Source organism: Citrus clementina, unplaced genomic scaffold (assembly GCF_000493195.1).
Source record: "Citrus clementina cultivar Clemenules unplaced genomic scaffold, Citrus_clementina_v1.0 scaffold_9, whole genome shotgun sequence".
Taxonomy (NCBI): Eukaryota; Viridiplantae; Streptophyta; class Magnoliopsida; order Sapindales; family Rutaceae; genus Citrus; species Citrus x clementina.
The window spans coordinates 31241097-31259457 of record NW_006261964.1 but is presented as its reverse complement, the minus strand read 5'-3'; the positions used below and the strand labels follow the sequence as shown (position 1 = coordinate 31259457).

Below are 18361 nucleotides of genomic sequence, written 5' to 3'. Positions count from 1 at the left end.
GAAATAAAAAAATAAAAACTCAAAATAAACCTTATCATTAATTCAGTGCTCAGTTAAAAAAAAAAAACTCAATACTAAATTCTAATCCTTATACGAGGGAAAACAATAATGAGAAGTAAATTGGGCTGGCATTAAGTTATAACTTAAAATAATAATAATAATTAATAAAGAGGTTGAAATGAGATATTCATCTCTGGAAACGAGAAACAAGTGATCTATGAGGCAAAGTTGCCCGTAAATTCCCACAGCCAAAAAGAAATGGCATTGCCACTGCTCGCAAATCTTTGATTCTTAAAGGTTGCTCCCTGCTACTGATATATTCAAGAAAATGAAATGACTGGCACTACTAACATATCTTCTGCATTCACAAGCAAAGCTTTTCAGAACTTCAACTGTCGTGATTAAATAAGAGTATAAGACTACTCCCAACAAATCATACTACATTTTTTTATTAAAAAAAAAAATACCTACATGGTTAAAAGAAAATAAGACCGAAGTCGATTAACATTGCAACTTCACAATCACCTTATTGGCCAACCCAATCCAAGGTGCAAAAAAACATTTGTCCCTATATGTAGAGTAAGAAGCATTAACCATGTCACAATAATCTACTGAAATCAAGACTTTGTGAACTGAAGCTAAAAGCGCATGTCTTAATAACAGAAGTCGTTAATTGATTCCCCAGAAGTCTACCCGCCAAAATCCTAAAGGAAATTGACAATAATTGACTCAACAAGATGGAAATCACTCTCAAACTGACATACTGAAACTTAAGCTATATCATTTAAAAACTCAAAAATCCAACTTTGTCCTGAAAGCTTTTCCTTTCAGAGCTAAGACACCTACCATACTCAACAGCTGTACAGACATAACCGAAGGCTACAAAAAGTCCCTCGAAAACTGAGACGTCATAACCAGAAGAGCACAGCCACAATCACTGAACTCAGTAATGCACGCCATTGCCATTGCTATACACACCATTTAGTGATCCATTGGATGGCTTTAGATTTCCATTTTGGTGGATTTTCACCATTGGTTTTCCGTTACTTAACCCCTTAGTCAATAACTTGCTAGCATGCCCATACTTTAGAACTGCCTCCAAGTGCCCACATGCTGCACCTATAAGTCCTGAAACATCAAAAGGAATTTAGATTGAAATATCAGCTACACAATCTAGATGACTAGACAGGTCGACGATCCAAATATGATAACAGTAACCATTCAAGTGCAGGCTTGACCCTTCTTAAACAAATACTCATTAGATTAAATAATTTGATTACAGTGAATATCAAGAAGAAAAGTACCTAAGAAAACTGCCGAAGGTTTTCCCGGCCGGGACTTGAATTCAGGATGGAACTGAACACCAATAAAGTATGGATGACTAGGCAGTTCAACAATCTGCAACCACAAACCAATAAAATGCTGGTCACCAGAAAATACTTGTAACATCAAAAGCTTCCATATTTAACAGCAATAACTTTTCTAATTGTTTCCAGCGAGTTAAATTGGTTCTGTAAAATACAATGAACTGCCCTGCTTTTATAAAAACTTACCTCCATACGCCGTCCAGTTTCGTCTCTGCCAACAAATGATAGACCAGCATTTTCAAGTTGTGATACCATATCAGGATTGACCTATCAAACACATTTTGTTATTTCAGAAACCCCGCCATTTTATGAGCACAGTAAAATGCAGTTAGACAGCGAGGAAGCATTACCTCATATCTATGTCGATGCCGTTCATCAACAAAGCTTGCATTGCCATACCTGTATACCGTTCCAAATTATACAAATAGATTAACCAGAATGAATAAGGTTTGATGACAATCCATTAATCACCACCATATATTTCATCTCCTGTTGAAAGGGGTGATAAAATATTCCCCATAGAAACCAAATATAAAAAGGAATGTGAAGCAAAATTCCCTAGAGGGAATCTGATGAGTATTAAGAAGACAACATATGGCCAGAGCCCTTACAACTTTGCAGATTTGCAGTCAGGAACCTTAAAATATGTCCTCCTTGATCCCAGACGCATAGTTGCTCCCATATGAGTTTTTGACCCCTATGAGAGAGAGAGTGAGCACTTCAATGTACAAAATGATGAGGCAAAGATCAATCTACACTTGATTCAAGCTCATATACAATTGGATACCTCTGGCATAAATACAACACAAGGATGTGAGGTTTCAGGATCAAACTCTGTACTGTTTGTGTCACACATGCCAAGAACCGAACGGGCAAACTCTATAACAGCAATTTGCATCCCCAGGCAAATGCCCAGGAATGGAACTTTGTTCTCACGAGCATACTTTGCTGCAAGGATTTTCCCTTGTACTCCTCTATCACCAAATCCTCCAGGAACCAGTACACCATCAGCACCCTGAATTGGCAGAGATTCAGTGTGCAAATTAAGAAAATAATTTGACAAACTGGGAACATAAGAAATAGAACATCAAATCAAATGACTAATCTAAGCAATCAATCATAAAGCATAACTACCTTCAAAAGATCCCATGCAGCTTTATAAACATCAGGTGCCTGAAAGGGGACACAAATCAAATCTATATAGTTTATGATGGTATAGATTGTAAACATAAGATGAAGCATGGAAATAAAAATAACCAACTACCTCTATTGCAGTGGCATCTTCTAGGTCACCAGCTGCAACCCATTCTACAATAAGCTTCCGATGGCAAGCAACAGAAGCATGCAAAAGAGCCTACTTAAACAAACTAAAACATCAGTATCCGCTTCACAACATGATAACTTCTTGACAACACAGAATACACATGGTTCAATTTTGGAAAACATGTAAAACAAATACAATATACATAAATTTCAATTTTGGAAAACATGTAAAACAAATACAATATACATAAACTTATGCATTACATAAAGATTGAGCTGAGATGGGTAATTCTGATTAAGTTTATCTTCAAATGCAACAGGGAAGCACAGGAAGGAGAGAAGAAAGAACCTAATCTTAGTTTTCAATTCTGGGGTAGAATTTTGATGAGTCTGAAAAGTGTGTAATGTAATATTGTATTGTAAAGAGAGTAAAACTTTAGACTCACCAGTTACAGCAACAAAGAAATAAATAGAGAGAGAAACCGATGCAGATTCACAAAAAAGAGAGAAAAAAAGTTCATAATCTGATTAGCGCTCAAGCTAAATGGGGAATCGTACCCTGGCTTTGTGATGCAAAAGACAAGGCTCAAGAAAATGCATAATTAGAAACTAATTAAGGTTTTGGACAGGAAAAAGCACTGGGTGACTTATTCTTTTTAACTTCGTAGATAGAAAATGCAAATCAATAATGTGAAACTTAAACAATAATAAGCAAAGAAGGTATAATACATCCAATTTGTACAACAACTACCCTTAATTTCTCCACATAGTTTTTATCCTTAAACAATAAAGGGTAAAAAAATGCCACAGATGGATAAACAATATTTTCGATAAACAAAACATTCACCTTTAAAACAGAGAGGTAAGAATCTGAAAGGCCAGTGTATTTTCCAACCATGGCAATTCTAACCTGCAAGGGCCAAGACAATCAGGCACATAGCCAAAAAGGAAAAGTAGAATTAATATTGTTGAGAATCTTAAGACTCACAGGATCATGCAACATATCACAAACTTTAGTCCTGGCAGTCCACAACTCCAACGCAGGCTTCCTTGCAACACTGCAAATGCTAAGGTTAAATATGCTAGCAGAAATGGTCGGGCCAGATGTTGCAATATCAACATAACCACACAGTAAATGCCTAAGGGAACACACCGACACACACTCATGGATGGAGAAACATCAAGCAGCAATTGGAGAAGAAACTAAGTTTATACAACAAATGAAAAGCATTAAGTAAGACACACCCAAGAAGGTTCAATTCTTTCAAGATAGCTTCATGTGCCTTTTGATCCTGTCATTGTTCAGGGGTATACAAATAAAAAAGAAATTAGAAATTCTTCATTATACAGGTATGGATGAAAATAGCTTGAGAGCACCAAAAAAGAACTTACTCTCAGCAGCAATGGAATATGCCAAATGTTTGGGACATCATGTAGAGTAACAATGTTTTCTGCCTGTAAAAATGTCATCTTGCTCAAAACCAGCAACAAATTGTTGAGAGCAAGTGAAAAGGGAAAAGATATCTGATTGCATAGTGCTAATGTTACATACAGGTATGTGGCAAAATTGAGCAAGCTTAGCCTTCACATTCTCCTCGAGTACCTATTAAACACAAATTTGAAATGCACACATATGAGACTGCCTCTGGCATATGCAATCAAGAAAAGCTAAGGCATCAAAATGGAAGTGGAGAAACCTTCGTACTACGACAAGCTAGAATATTCGGAGTCAACCCAAGTCCTCTCAGTCCCCGGACACTATGCTGGGTAGGCTTTGTCTTCTATGGTTGGAAATTAAGAAGGATGAGTAATTACATATGCATATGGCAATTACCAAATATATGAAAATTCAATCTAGCATGTAGAAGTTCACACTGAATAACACAATAACAATACAAATTAATGTACACATACTTGTTCACCAACAACATTGAGGACAGGGACAAGGCTAACGTGAATCAAACAAAAATTGCCAGGACCTACAAAGGCAGCAGCAGTTAGGTAGAAAATTGATATTGGGAAGAAAAAAAAAGTTATTTGAATGAGCCAGTAAAGTAGAGATAAAGAGCATTTTAAGCTTACCCACACGATATGAGAATTGGCCAAGTGCCTCTATAAATGGCATCGATTCAATGTCCCCTGCATCAAGAGAAGCAGGTTTAATCAATACTGGAGGCAGGTAAACAGCTCATCTTAACACATTTTATCAATGATAGTAATTTACCTATGGTTCCACCCAATTCGATGACACAAACATCGGCAGGACCTTCTTTGCCATCTACTGGAATCATTGCTACACGTTCTATCCAGTCTTGAATAGCATCTGTAATGTGTGGAACAACCTAAAGCAAACAGAGGGTTGCCCAAAATAAATATTAAAACAACATAAAAGAATTGCATTATAACGTACTCAGAAAAAGAATGTTAGTCCCAGAGTGTTAAAACAGACCTGGACAGTTTTTCCAAGATAATCTCCCCTTCTCTCCTTGTCAATAACAGACTGTCAAAAATCATGACAAGGAATTATATTTATAGACAGGAATCACCTACTGGCGGTAGAAAACATTTGTAATACAAGAAGTTTCAGCTTCAAAATCATCAATAAGGTAGACTTTTGAATTACAGGAAGATATATAATCTACCTGATATATTTTTCCAGTCGTTATATTGTTGTCACGGGTTAACTTGATGTCTAGAAACCGCTCGTAGTTACCAAGATCTAGGTCCACCTTTAAAACAGCAAAGCAATCGAGCCATAGGTTGTATGCAACCAGAACAAAAGAACATAGAGTTCGTATGACATGGAAATGAGATGCTTCGAGAAAACAGTCAGTCGACAACTAAGGTATAAGCATGGTGTCAAAGTAAAAAAAAAATTACCTCACCACCATCGTCTAAGACAAAAACCTCTCCATGCTCAAAAGGGGACATTGTTCCGGCATCAGTGTTCAAGTAAGGATCTGCACCAGTAGACAAAAAAAAAATGTTGAGAAGTTAAAAAAATATTGGAATTCCGTAAAATGGAGAAAAGAAAAATGTTGCAAATCCATAAAAGGTAAAACTTGATAATAGTTGTTCGGAGAGGAAAACAAACAGCAAAGAGACAAAAAAGAAAAAGCATTCATTCAAATTTACAAGAAATGGCAAAAGAGGAAGTAAGATACCAATCTTGATAGAAGTAACACGGAGACCACATGCTTTAAGAATAACACCGATGCTACTGGCAGTGACGCCTTTACCCAGTCCACTAACAACGCCACCAGTCACCAAAACGTACTTCATATTTGATTATGACTCTTCACTCACTCACTCACTGTATTAGCAGAGCAGAGCATCACCATCAGTTATATAAGTGAAAATGAAAAAGGGTATGATGAAACCAAAGAGATAATTAAAAAGAGCAACTGCGTGTACTGGTAATCAACATAGATATCGTTTTAAACGGAGAAAAAACCTTGTTAACAATGACGGTCTTTACAAAGTTTAATAATTTGCTTTTGCCTGCCTGCCTGCCTGCCTTCCCGCCCCTCTCTCTCTCTCTGCTTCTGTTCTGTGTTTATCTCTATGTCTATGTTTATCTTGTTTGTGACTACACGCTCTTTTCTCTTCGACTAAGAAGAAAGATTTTTCTTTTTCCTTTGTAATCTCAATGCTGTAATGTGAAACAAAAACCCAAAAAGCAAAAATAGATAACAAAAGAGAGACTCTACAATTCCGCATACACCCACCAAATCTTTTCGTGTCTGCTTTGCTTTGGTTTCTCTCCCTCAGGGCGGCGGGCTCTTTCGAGACTTTTGACGAGAGCTGAAGGAACTGTTAACATTTTATTTATTTATTTATTTACTTAGACATTATAAAGTTTAAATAATTTTTTTAAAAAAAATAAATAAATAAATAAATTTATTTCAAGATTTTCTTCTTCTTTTTATTTTATCATTTCTTTGACTAGGTTATTGATGAAAAAAATAAAAACACTCACTAAATATAGGTCATAAAGGATAATTTGAAATTTCCTAAAATACATATTTTCATAAATATTTGTTTTTATTATTATTTTTCAGAAAAAGAGTTCAAACATAGATATATTTGATATTAGGGTTTTAAGAAGATTCTTCTATGTCTCTCTCAATCAAATACATAGTATATATTTTTTTTTTTTTTAAACTGAGGGAAGAGAATCTTTTGGGTTTCATTGGTAGTTCCCATAAAAGGTTTATAACTTTCATAAAGGGTCAGCCTTCATTCACACCAGACAAGTTTTAATTTTTAATAAGACTGAAAGCAACAAGACACGTAAGCCTCATAAATGCAAAATTGTAAATCTAGTAATCCTCTAAATAAGACACGTAAGCCTTATATCATTCCTTCCTATCTATCCCAACCCATCAAATAAGACACAAAAGCCAACAGAATATAAGATTATATGCCAACTCTTTTTTTTTTTTTTTTCATATTTACGAAAGTTGATATGATATGCCTAATATTATACTAATACAACCCACCCGTGTTTAATGAGAATTTGAGGCCCTACCCCCCTACTGGTCAACGTCAATCTTTTAATTTTTGTCTATTAATTTACATTATCCCTTACTTAGGTTACATCTTAACTTAAAAAAAAAAAACTTATTCTAAATTAAATTAGTTACTAATCTTTTCCTGCAACTTGTCTTTCCCTCCCTCGTGTCTCATACGGACTTGACTTTTGGTAGTTCTTGAAAGACCGGTTGGTTTACTCACCTTTTTAGTTTTCATGTTTTATAAAGTGCGCGCGTAAGGAATAGACGAATTGATGTCGGGTAATTTTGCTCAAGTCATCCATCAATATGATTCTCTCCTAATCATCTATCTAATAATATCATAAAAAATACCCCGTTAACCCCATAAACTGATAGGTAAAAGTCTATCGCAGATAATTTTGTAGATTATGGGTGGGTTTATCATTTAAAATTGAAACCCAATGCAAGTTGCAAGTGTGTTTGATGTTGAGAAAAATTCGTTGGATACCTGTGTAAGTATTCGTCAACTTGTATTATATATTTTAATTAGTTATATTTTTAATTTTCATCATAAAAATAAAAATCTAATAATAAATATATGTAAGTTAAAGTTTTTAATTCCAAAACTTAACCAATCTCAAATCAATATATATATATATATATAATCATTTTCAATCTTTTTTCTAATACAGACACGTTGTTATACCATGTAATATGCACTTAAACCGCACAATTTAACAGTGTGTCTGCATAAAAAAAAAAAAAACTAAAGAATGACTGTGTGTGTGTGTGTGTGTGTGTTAAGATAGATACAATCAGCTTTTAATAATTAGAAATTTCATAATTTTCATGTTTAATATTACTGATATTTTATTTTAATTGATTTTTTTTCTTTAATGATTTGAACCTAATTTATTGCTTGCTAAAGTTGGGTTTCTATTTATTTAATTAATTGCTAACAATAGTTCATAAAATTTACTTGTTAATATTGTTGATAATAATTGTATGTTGATTAAAAAATTGAGTAAGGCATTGATAATAGTGATGATAATTTGCTTAAAACAAAAACACTTTATATCATATTAACATATTTCGTGTATTTTTTTAACATTTAAATTTTAGTTTCTTATTTACAGTACTAAAATTTAGAATGGAATATTGTATGTGGATTTTTTTAAGCTATTGTTATAAATTTATAGTTTAAATTATATAATTTAAATTTTTTATTTATTATTAAAAGTATTTTTTTAATATTTGTGATTCTAAAGACAAAAGCCACAAGAAAATAAAACCTCACTGTAGGTTGCAAGTGGGTTTGATGATTTAAATCTTTTGCGAATATGGGTTTACTAATGACAAACCCGTAGGTGGTACCCATTACCTTCCCTAACTAATATCAACCAATCCTACAACTATGGTTTTGAGTAGGTTTCCCTAACTATATTTCATTAATCAAATATAACAGCATTACTTTAGGCCATATGCTGCATTTGCATGCTCAAAATCTGAGCTAATCTCTAACTGAGAGGTGCATGTCAAATTGAGTAGGTTTCCCTAAATCAGCTTCCTCATAAACTATGCCGGCCTCTGCTAACCTGAACTTCTTATGAAAAAACCACGTCTTGTCAGTAACACATACATTGATACATATATCACGTCCATATAATTTGGTATTTCCTTAAACAACCTAAAGCATATAAGTGGCACGTCATCTAATAATAAGTCATAGTCTGTCTAACCTCCCATTTCCTCCTAATCTGGTTCTGTTTCATTTTTTCGGGGCAAACAGAGAGATTAGAGAACCCTCACAATATACATCCTGGCAATCGGAATCCCTGCATTTAAAAGAGATAAAAATAATTATTAATTTCCATGCATGTACAATTTTTTATGAACCAATCAAATAAGGAAGGACAGGGCTGTAACTTTCTTCCCCTTGCTAAAGAAGGGTACTTGATTGCTGCTGGAAACTGAGTGGCAAATAAATAGAAATGGAAATGGGCAAAATCTTATTTGAGTCATTACAATAGCTATTTTCAATGTACGGTTCTTACATGAAAGCAAGACAAGGGTAATTAATTGCTGCCGGAAACTGAGTGGAAAATATACAGAAATGGGCAAAATCTGATTTGGGTCATTACAATAGCCATTTTCAATGTACGGTTCTAACAAGAAAGCCCTCCAACGTCTTGCTTCATCTTTCCAATATGACTAGGTATTAATCACCTGATGAAAGAGAATCATTGACTACATGGGCAGTTACTATCGCCTTGACAGATTATACAAGGATTCTTGATCAATAAACTCAAGCTTCCAATTACTTTGACTACTGTTCTGATCCACTGTGGATATGCGCAACACCCTTTTGTGGAAATCATACAAGGTTCGCCGATGGCCGACACTAATATATGTTATGCCTGCTGCTTCAATTTGCTCATATAAATGAGCCTGCAAAAGGTGAAACACCATTAAAACTTCACATTGCAGATATCTCACCCAACAAGACTCTTGGGCCACAAGCAGAGATAATTATCAAGAAGTTAACCTATCATGAGTAAGTAATTAATGATATAACAAAGCGTCTTCCAGATATCATGGCTATAGGACAAGCAATGCTCTCACAGAGGAGAAACAAATTTGCCATTGGCCTTCACTACAATCATGTTTTCCAAGACCTTCAAATCCTCATCTACCTACTGCAGAGAATCTCAACAAATTGTGCAGTCAACAATAAATCTTCTTTGCAAGCAAGCTCTAAAATGTTGCATAAAAGACTTGTGCTTATACCATCATGTTTGCAAAACTCCACTAACACGCATAACCAGATGTCCACAGGGCCCACATACAGGTGAGGAAATTGTTTACTTGGACAATAAACAACTCAAGTTTAGAAAAAGTAAATATAACAATTTTCAGTCTAAATACACTTGATTAAAGAAAGTAATTAATTAATATAGATTTAGTATCTAAGAGTACCTCGTTGGCTTCGTCTAAAGCACTGGTAGACTCATCCAATAGAACTATCTGTGGTTTTGAAAGCAACAAACGTGCAAAAGCAAGGCGCTGCTGCTCCCCAAGGGACAGAACACTGGACCACTCATATGTTGTGTCCAAGCTATTGAGACGAGGCAAGATATAGCCAAGTTTGACATCCTCTAGAGCCTTAATTAGATCATCTGTTGAGGGCTTGCTAGACTTTCTTCCCACATTTTCCAATTTTTGTGCTGATGTCAAGAATGGCACTAAACCTGTAAAAGCAACTTTTTCACTTTCAATGACAACTCATTGATCCTAATATTCATTTCCAGTAAAATTCTCTTACTATTGTATTATTTTGATTAAATTCACAGGAAAACTGAAAACCACGAAGAATGAAATGAAAATAAGTATTTGTTAAATCGACAAACTAGGTAGCCAATCACATATATATTCTCCAAATGCACTTGAATAACACACAGATGACCAACGGTAATTCCCGCTAGAAAACTTTAATTGATTTGATCAATTATGCGAATTCACACAAGCAGAAAGATTTTGCTTGATTTGATAACTTATTGCAATGAACTTCTTACAATGAGATTTCAGTAATACCATGAAATTTTTTTCTTCAATTTTCATCATTTTATGCAAATACGCAGACTACACGTTTACTTTTTCCTTTTTCTTTTCCTTCTCTCTCTCTCAATTCCAAGAAAAGTTAACATTCATTTCAACAATAAAACTAGATCATCCCCAACAATGGTGAGCATCGGTAACCATTCTGAAAAAAGAACAGAGAAACTAATGAGGACAAGGAGTCAAGAGTGACGGTTGCTTCAGCTTTGCAAAAATGCTTATAATAAATTTACTGCCAAAGGTCCCTCAGCTAAAGCCACTCTTCCAACTGCAATTAGCCACTCCATTTGCCAACCTATTTTAAAGGTCTTGTTGCAAGTGTTTGTAAAATAATGTAAATGCATACCAGCGGATTTCGCAGCATCAGACGCCGGTTTCACTTCTTCAGTCCACGTAGGATAAATCAATTGTTGACGAAGACTACCTAAAACCATATATGGTCTCTGAGGAAGAAAAAATACTCCTCTTGAGTTTCTATTCATGGATCTTGTAAGCTCCCCATTCATATTTTGAGAATTTACTTCAAGAGAGTCCACATCTGAAGTATGTGCGTCAGTTTCTTCCCTGTCTTTCACATAGAATGTAATTTTTCCTCTTCCATCACTCCAAAGACCAGCCATAGCCCTTAACAAAGAAGTTTTACCACTCCCACTAGGTCCCATTACCTACCACAACATTTATATAGCAAACATCTTCAAGCCCAAAGACTAATTATCCTACCTTGTAAATCCAAGATGTGAAAATGATGCACTTACCAGCAGATGCTCTTTTTCATTGATCACCAATGATAAGTCCCTGACCAATGTGGCTTTACTTGTTGGTGTCTTCAATGTCAAATCCTCGATGTCCAGTAATTTCTGACTCTTTTCTGGAGACAAGGCTCCATTACACTTAGAGGTGGGGAAGCTTTTGACACTGCAGTACGTAAGACAAATTTTTTCTAAGGGTTCAGAGAGATTTTTAGAGCCGCTGCTATCCAGAACATCATCAAATTCACCTACATTTGAGATATCATTATGTAAGATACCAACCCATCAAGGATCTCCCTGCCAGTATCATTATGTCAATAATGATGTATCATAGAGAGGAAACACTACAAAAGATGGTACCTATATGAATGATAGTGAAAAAGAAAACAGATATCTTTTGTATATTTTGGCTAAATGCAAGGATAGTGAGAGAAAATTGGCAGTTGCAAGCACCATGAAAATCAAAATTCATTGATTATAAATTTTGAACAACTAATCTTTTAGACAGTACGTTATACATCAATAAATTTGTATTTGACGATAAAGATACCCTTACTACATTTTGTTTTTGTCAAATCATCATCGTATCTACACATTCCTTTTTTTTTTTTTGGCTTTTTAGCTCAGAGTAATGCAACAAGGCCTCAATAGATTAAAAAAAGATAAAATGATTACATTACCTAATCGGTCAATGACCGCTGAAAAAGCACTGATAGCTTGAAACTGGTACACAATAAGGGAGAAGTCTCCTAGTATGTGATTAAAAGCAGACACAGACTGATTAATGACACCAAACTCAATTTTTCCTGAGAAGTACATAGGAGCAACGACTGCAGCAGGAAGAATCTGAATGAGGTACCGATAGCCACTGGTGAAGAATTCTAGATTTCTAGAGGATATCAACAATCGCTGAAAGCAACAAAAGAAGCAGCATAAAAAATAACAAAATCAGAAAGAATATCACTTGCAACTATAATAAAAAGATAAGAAGAAACTTTTATGATATATAACTATAAAAAAGCAACTATAATAAAAAGATACGAAGAAACTTTTATGATATAATAACTATAAAAAATATGCCCACTAACTGAATTCGAGGCATGCAAAATCGTATAGCCAATGAATACATAAGTCAAGCCCTAGTTCGACATTAATGAGCACCATCTGCAAAGAAATAAACTGAATTTTTTTTTCAAGCCCATGAAAGCTTCCTCAGAATACCAGGAAAACCAATCCAGAGAGATAAAGATTGTTTCTGCAGTAAACAAGAAGTTCTTCCAGGAGCTTAAGGATGTAAGCAAGAACAAGGCGCGGTTGGATTCAAGTCATATGTCCCTAGTTATTAAGAAAACTGCAATCATAATGCTTCTAAAGTTGTATATAGAATGGAAATGACAAGAATGAAGCTGGCATATTTGCATGTATATGCATGAATTCAAGTCATATGTTCCTAATTATTAAGAAAACTGCAATCATAATGCTTCTAAAGTCATACATAGAACGGAAAGGACAAGAATGAAGCTGGCATATTTGCATGTATATGCACGCATGATGCATCCACCAAAAGTTTATAAAATTTATGAAAGTTATGTAAATGGTAATACCAATATCAAAAGAAAATAGGTTTGACTGAATTAACAAATTCAATCACACAATATCGACAGAGATCCCCTGTTGACGTAATCGTAAGAGTGAAAACTAAAGAATCAAAAGAACAGGAAATAAAAGATATGCATACGGTCAAATTTTCAAAAGCACTTCTGAAGCGCTGAAGCAAAAGTTGCATTTCATTATCTTCTCCAGCATAGAAAGCAATTGACTCGGCATTTTCTCGAACCCGTACAAGTCCATAACGGAAATCCGCCTCCTTTTTCTCTTGCAAGAAGTTCAGAGTCACCAGTCCCTAAAATCGCGATTGAACAGTTTTCATTCAATTAAACTCGGGCATCTTTTACAGCACACTGTAAATCACAAAGAGTAAAACAAAAGAAATTTACCTTTCCAAGGTAAATACTTATAGCTGTTCCACCAATAGAATAAACAAGAAGAACGACAAATAATGGAGGATAGATACCATACAAGATATTACTAAATGAAATCAAATCAACTGCAGCATTAAAGAGTGTCAAAGAGAAGGAAAGTGCAGTCCCAGTGAATGAACTTAGATCATCAACAATCCGCTGATCTGGATTATCAATAATAGATTGGGATTGAATCTTGTAAAATGTCTGATCCTTGAGATAGCGCTCCATGTAATATTTAGTCATCCAAGATCTCCATCTCAAAGCAAGAGTTTCTCTTGCATAGTCCCTCAATACAAAAAACTGAAAAACAACAATGAAGACTTTGTATCAGGCATCCATAAATGAAAGCTATTGCATATTGGCAACAAACTTTCAGGTTTCTTTCTAACTAGTTCAAATTTGTTTATCTTTTGTTTAATTGTTGTTATGATGAAAGACGGAGAGAGAAGACTAGAAGGGAACGGGGGATGGAATACCTAGGACAAAAATGGAGCTAATGTGCTCACCGGAATTCCACCAGCAAAAGCACCCAGGTAGTAAAGCAGTTGCTTTGCGAACTGTTCTTGGTCCTTGTCTTAATTTATTACGAACGTCCAAAATCAAAATCAAAATCAAAACCAAAACCAATTACATGAGTAACTAAAGACATCATGATCTAAAGAATAGATTTAAAAAAAAAAAAAAGATGAATAGTAAGAAAACATAAATATACTCACCGGCAAGGGCGTTGTAGAAATCACGGCCAAGGAAGTTGAAGCCAACGCTGATGCCAGTGGTGGCAAAAGTAAGAGCAAACACAGCTGCAAGCTGCAATCTTGCTTGCACTTTGTCATCTGAGAACCAATATGGAGCCGCCACTTTCCAGAATCTCCTGAACAAGGTATTTAGCTCCGGTGTCTTTCTATCTCTATCTCTATCTCCATCTCCATCGTTATCAGGTTCTGGTTCAGGTGCAGGTTCAGTTGTATTTAACGAATTGGCAGCCGACAAACAAGATGATGCAATTTCGATTTTGATTTTGTTATTAAAACATGGTTTCAGGTTCTCCTGCTCATTCTTGAAATTCCTTCTCCTGCGGGAAGGCATAGGCAAGGCCATGACATTGGCAGCAAACACTAACAGTGACGGAGATTTATGCTGCTTACTGCTCAACAGACACACTTGACTACTACCAATACCAATGCCAATCTGAAGTTGCTGCTGGTACTTGAGATTAATATAACTGCTGCAAATATGTGCTTGTGTTTGGATGTGACCGTGACTGTGTATTATCATTTTTGAGCGTTGATAATAAACTAGAAACCAGAAGAAAAAAAAAAAATTATCTTCACCGGCTATTTCGCTCGCTCGAGCCTCAGCAGTTGCTGCAACCGGCTGCTACAAACGTAAAAAAAATAATTAAATATTTCAATCTGAGCAGCAGCAACTTATAATTATGAACCACCGAATATTCATCTTCGTTTATATTATCCACAAAGCGCTGCCAACGCCAGCCTTAGCCACCCATGTTTGCCACGGCAGCAACCTTGCCTGCTCTCGGAATCAACATCAATCAATCGGGACCTCAGAAATACTGATTTATGCTTTGGGAAAAAAAAATAATAATAGTAATAACCGCCTCCATTGTTTGTAGTATTTGCAGTGCCAGTAATTTTGATTTTTAACCATGTTATCTGCGCTAGTTCCGTTTAAGAGAAGGCTCAGCTCGTGCCCATTGGATGCTAATTGCATGCTGGGCCCATAACCCCTTTTAACTCGCGCATACTTGCAGAAGCTGTTTCCTCAAAACTTACTTCGCTGGTGACCAGTTGGCCGCCGTCCGGCAAAGCATCAAAGCATTTTATACAGAGAGAGAGAATTTATATCAGATGCGCGCCGTCGCGCACGGTAATATGCATGATGTGTCAATTTTTCATTGGCAAAACTATGTAATGGGCCCACAACCCTGGCAATGAAATTGTAACATGCATCCCACCGTGTACTATAACGTCAAGTGCTCTAACGTGCTGGGGCGAATAATATCAGCCTTCTTGGCAGGTAATGCCGATATCGTCAAGAAATAATGATCAAGAAAAGGTAACAAACAAAACTTAAACACTAATAATTGCTAGCTCCTTAGTCTGGAAAACGGAGATTGCACAAAAATACTAGAGCTTTTACAATTGATTAGCAAAAAATTTGCGTTACATTTACTTGACTGGCATGTTTAATGTCAGACTGCTGTGCTTGGTGCCACTTCACTCTCTTTCTCATCTCCCTTAACTTCCTCACCAACAGCTGTGGATGTGCCGTCCAATGCCGAAATGGCCATGACCTCTCCCGGGGGTGGGTGGTCAAACTTGCATGTTGCACCATACTTGCATGTGCCAGTCTTCATATAATATGGACAATGAACAGCACCCTGTAAAAAGTGTTCAGCTCATATCAGTCCCCTACCCTTGTAGGGTATATTTATGTACATAATGTCAACATGGTTAAAATTTGAACAATAAGTTGCCATGACCAATAACATTGAGCACTTACCATCAGCCAACATGTGTTAATAAACAAGAAACTTAAAAGACATGAACATGTGTAAAAGGTATTATATGATTATCACAGCCCAAATGCCCAATCATAAGAATAATGCTGAGATCCCCTTCCTAATCCTCATTGCTGGGTAGTAATACAATTTGCAAGATCTCAACAAGCAAAGCTAGCAGAGGAAATACCTTCTCTGATCTCACTCTCAAGTCCCACACTCCCACCCATGTAAATAAGAACACAGGCATGGATGAGGATGACATGAAGAAGAAACAAAAGAAGCCATAATCTTAACACACCAAAATGGCCATTCATTTGAGTCTTTTACTTCCTCTGAAGGTATAATAAGAGAAAGCGGTGCAATATCATACATAATCAACAAAATATGCTTCAAACAGTTTGGTTAAAAAATAAATTTATTTTCCATTTAAGAGTAGAAGATGAAATTCGGAAGATGGTATTTTTATTAATCTGCCTCATGTTCTCACTTACGACAGCGTAGACGTGGCATGCTATGAATTTGATACTTGATAAAGAAGACAGAACACACACTAAGGTTAACAACACTATTTATTCACACAAAAGACTAAATTTTGTTTTTCCACAAACTGATTCCACCTTTTTGTGGAAGCAACTGCAACAAGCATACCTGAATTATTGGATGAAAGAGGACCTCAATATGCTATTACCTGAATGAAATGATGGAAAAATAAAATTCATACCTCTCTCCTAGGCAGTCCTGCAAGAGTAAGCTTGACAGTCTCTTGAGAAGGTGTCTTTGCTGCTGATCTATCAATAGGGTGGTGAAACTTGCATTTTTCCCCAAACTTACACACCCCAGTCTTCATATAGTACTGCAGTTACCAGAATACAGTAAAACATTAAGAGTCAGCAGGAGACTTTTGATCCCCAAGGAAAATATGTCATGATAAAGTACACGCTGATCTTTATGCATAAATGAAAAGTTTAACTGTTCAAAAAGGATTCAACATCTAGAATGCCAGTTTTTAACCATATAGCGACGAAACTAGAATATCTGAAATGTAAGCCAAACAAAATCATTATGCCTGAATATCTTGAAAGAAAGGAGAGAGGTTCCCCCCAGTCCCAATAATAACAATAACAGAAATGATGACAGTAACAACATTGAAATATTTTGCAACTTAGAGAATATCAAATTAGATGAGTACGCACATCACATTCCATCTGTCCTGGCCGTTGAGGGTAGAGAGATGGGCTAACTCCTAGCTGCAGAAGGCAAATAAACAAAGAGCCTCAGTGTTTTAACTTAGTTCTTTTTATGAAAGAACCAGCTAATTAGATAAATGCAAAATGTATCAGACTTACAGTTGCCTGAGCTAATCTGGGATCAATAGTTTGATATAGTGAGGCTGCTGGACTAACAACACTAATGCCAAGACTAGCTGCTGGGGAAGTTATAAGAGGATGAACAATTGCAGCAGCGGGAGGATTGATTGCTGCACATATTTAGCAATGAAATTTATTAAACACAAGCTTTGAGATTGATATATTTCACTAGTTATAACTATTTATCAGAGTTCTGCACATACCAGTCCTTTCAGGATGATTGTAGCGACAAGTAGAACCATATTTGCAACTGATATAAAAAAGATAAACAAAAATTAACCACATTCGGTCATTCTCTCTATATATTCTTTCGTTTTAAAAAAATAAATAAATAATTCAATTAAAAAAAGAAAACACGAATATCAATATATTCACCTCCCAGTTTTCAAGTAGAAAGGACAATCCAGTTCACCCTGATAGCATCAAAACATAAAAATTTTCAATGGAAGCCCCATACAACATATAAAATAAATAAAACAAACAGAGAATTAACCAGAGGTAAAGATAATTTTTTTTCTTCTTTAAAATAAATAAATAAAGTCAGATGAAACAATTTCGTAATTAGAAAATAACAGATCATCTAGTTTCTACACTTTTTAAACACTATTTAGTCTAAAAGCTCAAATTATGAGGGCCTGACAACAGCATAGATAGACACAAATTATCACAATTCGATTAATTAACAATAAGGAATGTGACCACTAAAAAACTTCATGTCTTCGTCAAACTAGCTCTTATACCATGTTGCATTTCTTGACCTAAAAGCTTAAATTAAGGGTGGGCATGTAAAAACAAAAGAGAGGGGGGGGGGGGGGGGGGGGGGGGCCCCCAAAAAAAAAAAAAATAAAGGGGGGCCCCCCCAAACCCCCAAACCGGTAAAAAACCCAAAAAAAAAAATTTTTAAAAAAAAACCCCTTTTAAAAAAAAAAAAAATTTTTAAAAAAAATTAAAAAAAA

At 35.4% G+C, this 18361-nt stretch overlaps 3 protein-coding genes across 7 annotated transcripts in view; all 3 read right to left on the bottom strand.

Annotated features, from left to right (window-relative positions):
- Nucleotides 1-481: 481 nt before the first annotated feature.
- LOC18031357 (CTP synthase) lies at nt 482-6439 on the bottom strand. Its single transcript, XM_006422289.2, has 22 exons — nt 6085-6439; nt 5795-5943; nt 5511-5590; nt 5273-5359; nt 5080-5130; nt 4855-4972; nt 4713-4769; nt 4545-4609; nt 4328-4411; nt 4183-4233; nt 4023-4085; nt 3876-3922; nt 3619-3688; nt 3478-3540; nt 2632-2721; nt 2502-2540; nt 2155-2382; nt 1979-2064; nt 1718-1766; nt 1554-1634; nt 1305-1398; nt 482-1128 (listed from the first exon to the last, which is right to left on the bottom strand). Exons 2-22 carry the CDS (start codon nt 5910-5912, stop codon nt 944-946), a joined length of 1806 nt encoding a protein of 601 aa, XP_006422352.1. The 5' UTR covers nt 5913-5943; nt 6085-6439; the 3' UTR covers nt 482-943.
- A 2675-nt stretch (nt 6440-9114) lies between these two features.
- Nucleotides 9115-15504, bottom strand: LOC18031329 (ABC transporter D family member 2, chloroplastic). 4 transcript variants are annotated; one of them, XR_002907534.1, is made up of 10 exons: nt 14231-15504; nt 14021-14088; nt 13488-13814; nt 13229-13393; nt 12171-12399; nt 11497-11738; nt 11088-11406; nt 10103-10374; nt 9672-9990; nt 9483-9574 (listed from the first exon to the last, which is right to left on the bottom strand). XR_002907534.1 is itself a non-coding variant. In XM_006422287.2 (9 exons), the coding sequence occupies exons 1-9, from the start codon at nt 14787-14789 to the stop codon at nt 9389-9391; spliced, it is 2367 nt and encodes a 788-aa protein (XP_006422350.1). In that variant the 5' UTR covers nt 14790-15504; the 3' UTR covers nt 9115-9388. The 4 variants fall into 4 exon arrangements, 2 of the variants coding, with proteins under 2 accessions (XP_006422350.1, XP_024047901.1); XR_002907535.1 differs by lacking the exon at nt 9483-9574 and having other exon boundaries at nt 9590-9822; nt 9914-9990; XM_006422287.2 differs by lacking the exon at nt 9672-9990 and having other exon boundaries at nt 9115-9574.
- Nucleotides 15505-15591: 87 nt separating this feature from the next.
- LOC18032075 (zinc finger CCCH domain-containing protein 37) overlaps nt 15592-18361 on the bottom strand; it is a 6769-nt gene continuing 3999 nt past the window's right edge. For both annotated transcript variants that reach the window (XM_006422262.2, XM_024192134.1), the window contains 6 exons: nt 17781-17818; nt 17609-17655; nt 17385-17515; nt 17232-17285; nt 16760-16891; nt 15592-15915 (listed from right to left, as the gene is read on the bottom strand). In XM_006422262.2, coding sequence (XP_006422325.2) covers nt 15727-15915; nt 16760-16891; nt 17232-17285; nt 17385-17515; nt 17609-17655; nt 17781-17818 — 591 coding nt within the window. In that variant the 3' untranslated portion in view covers nt 15592-15726. The remainder of the gene's footprint in view (nt 15916-16759; nt 16892-17231; nt 17286-17384; nt 17516-17608; nt 17656-17780; nt 17819-18361) is intronic.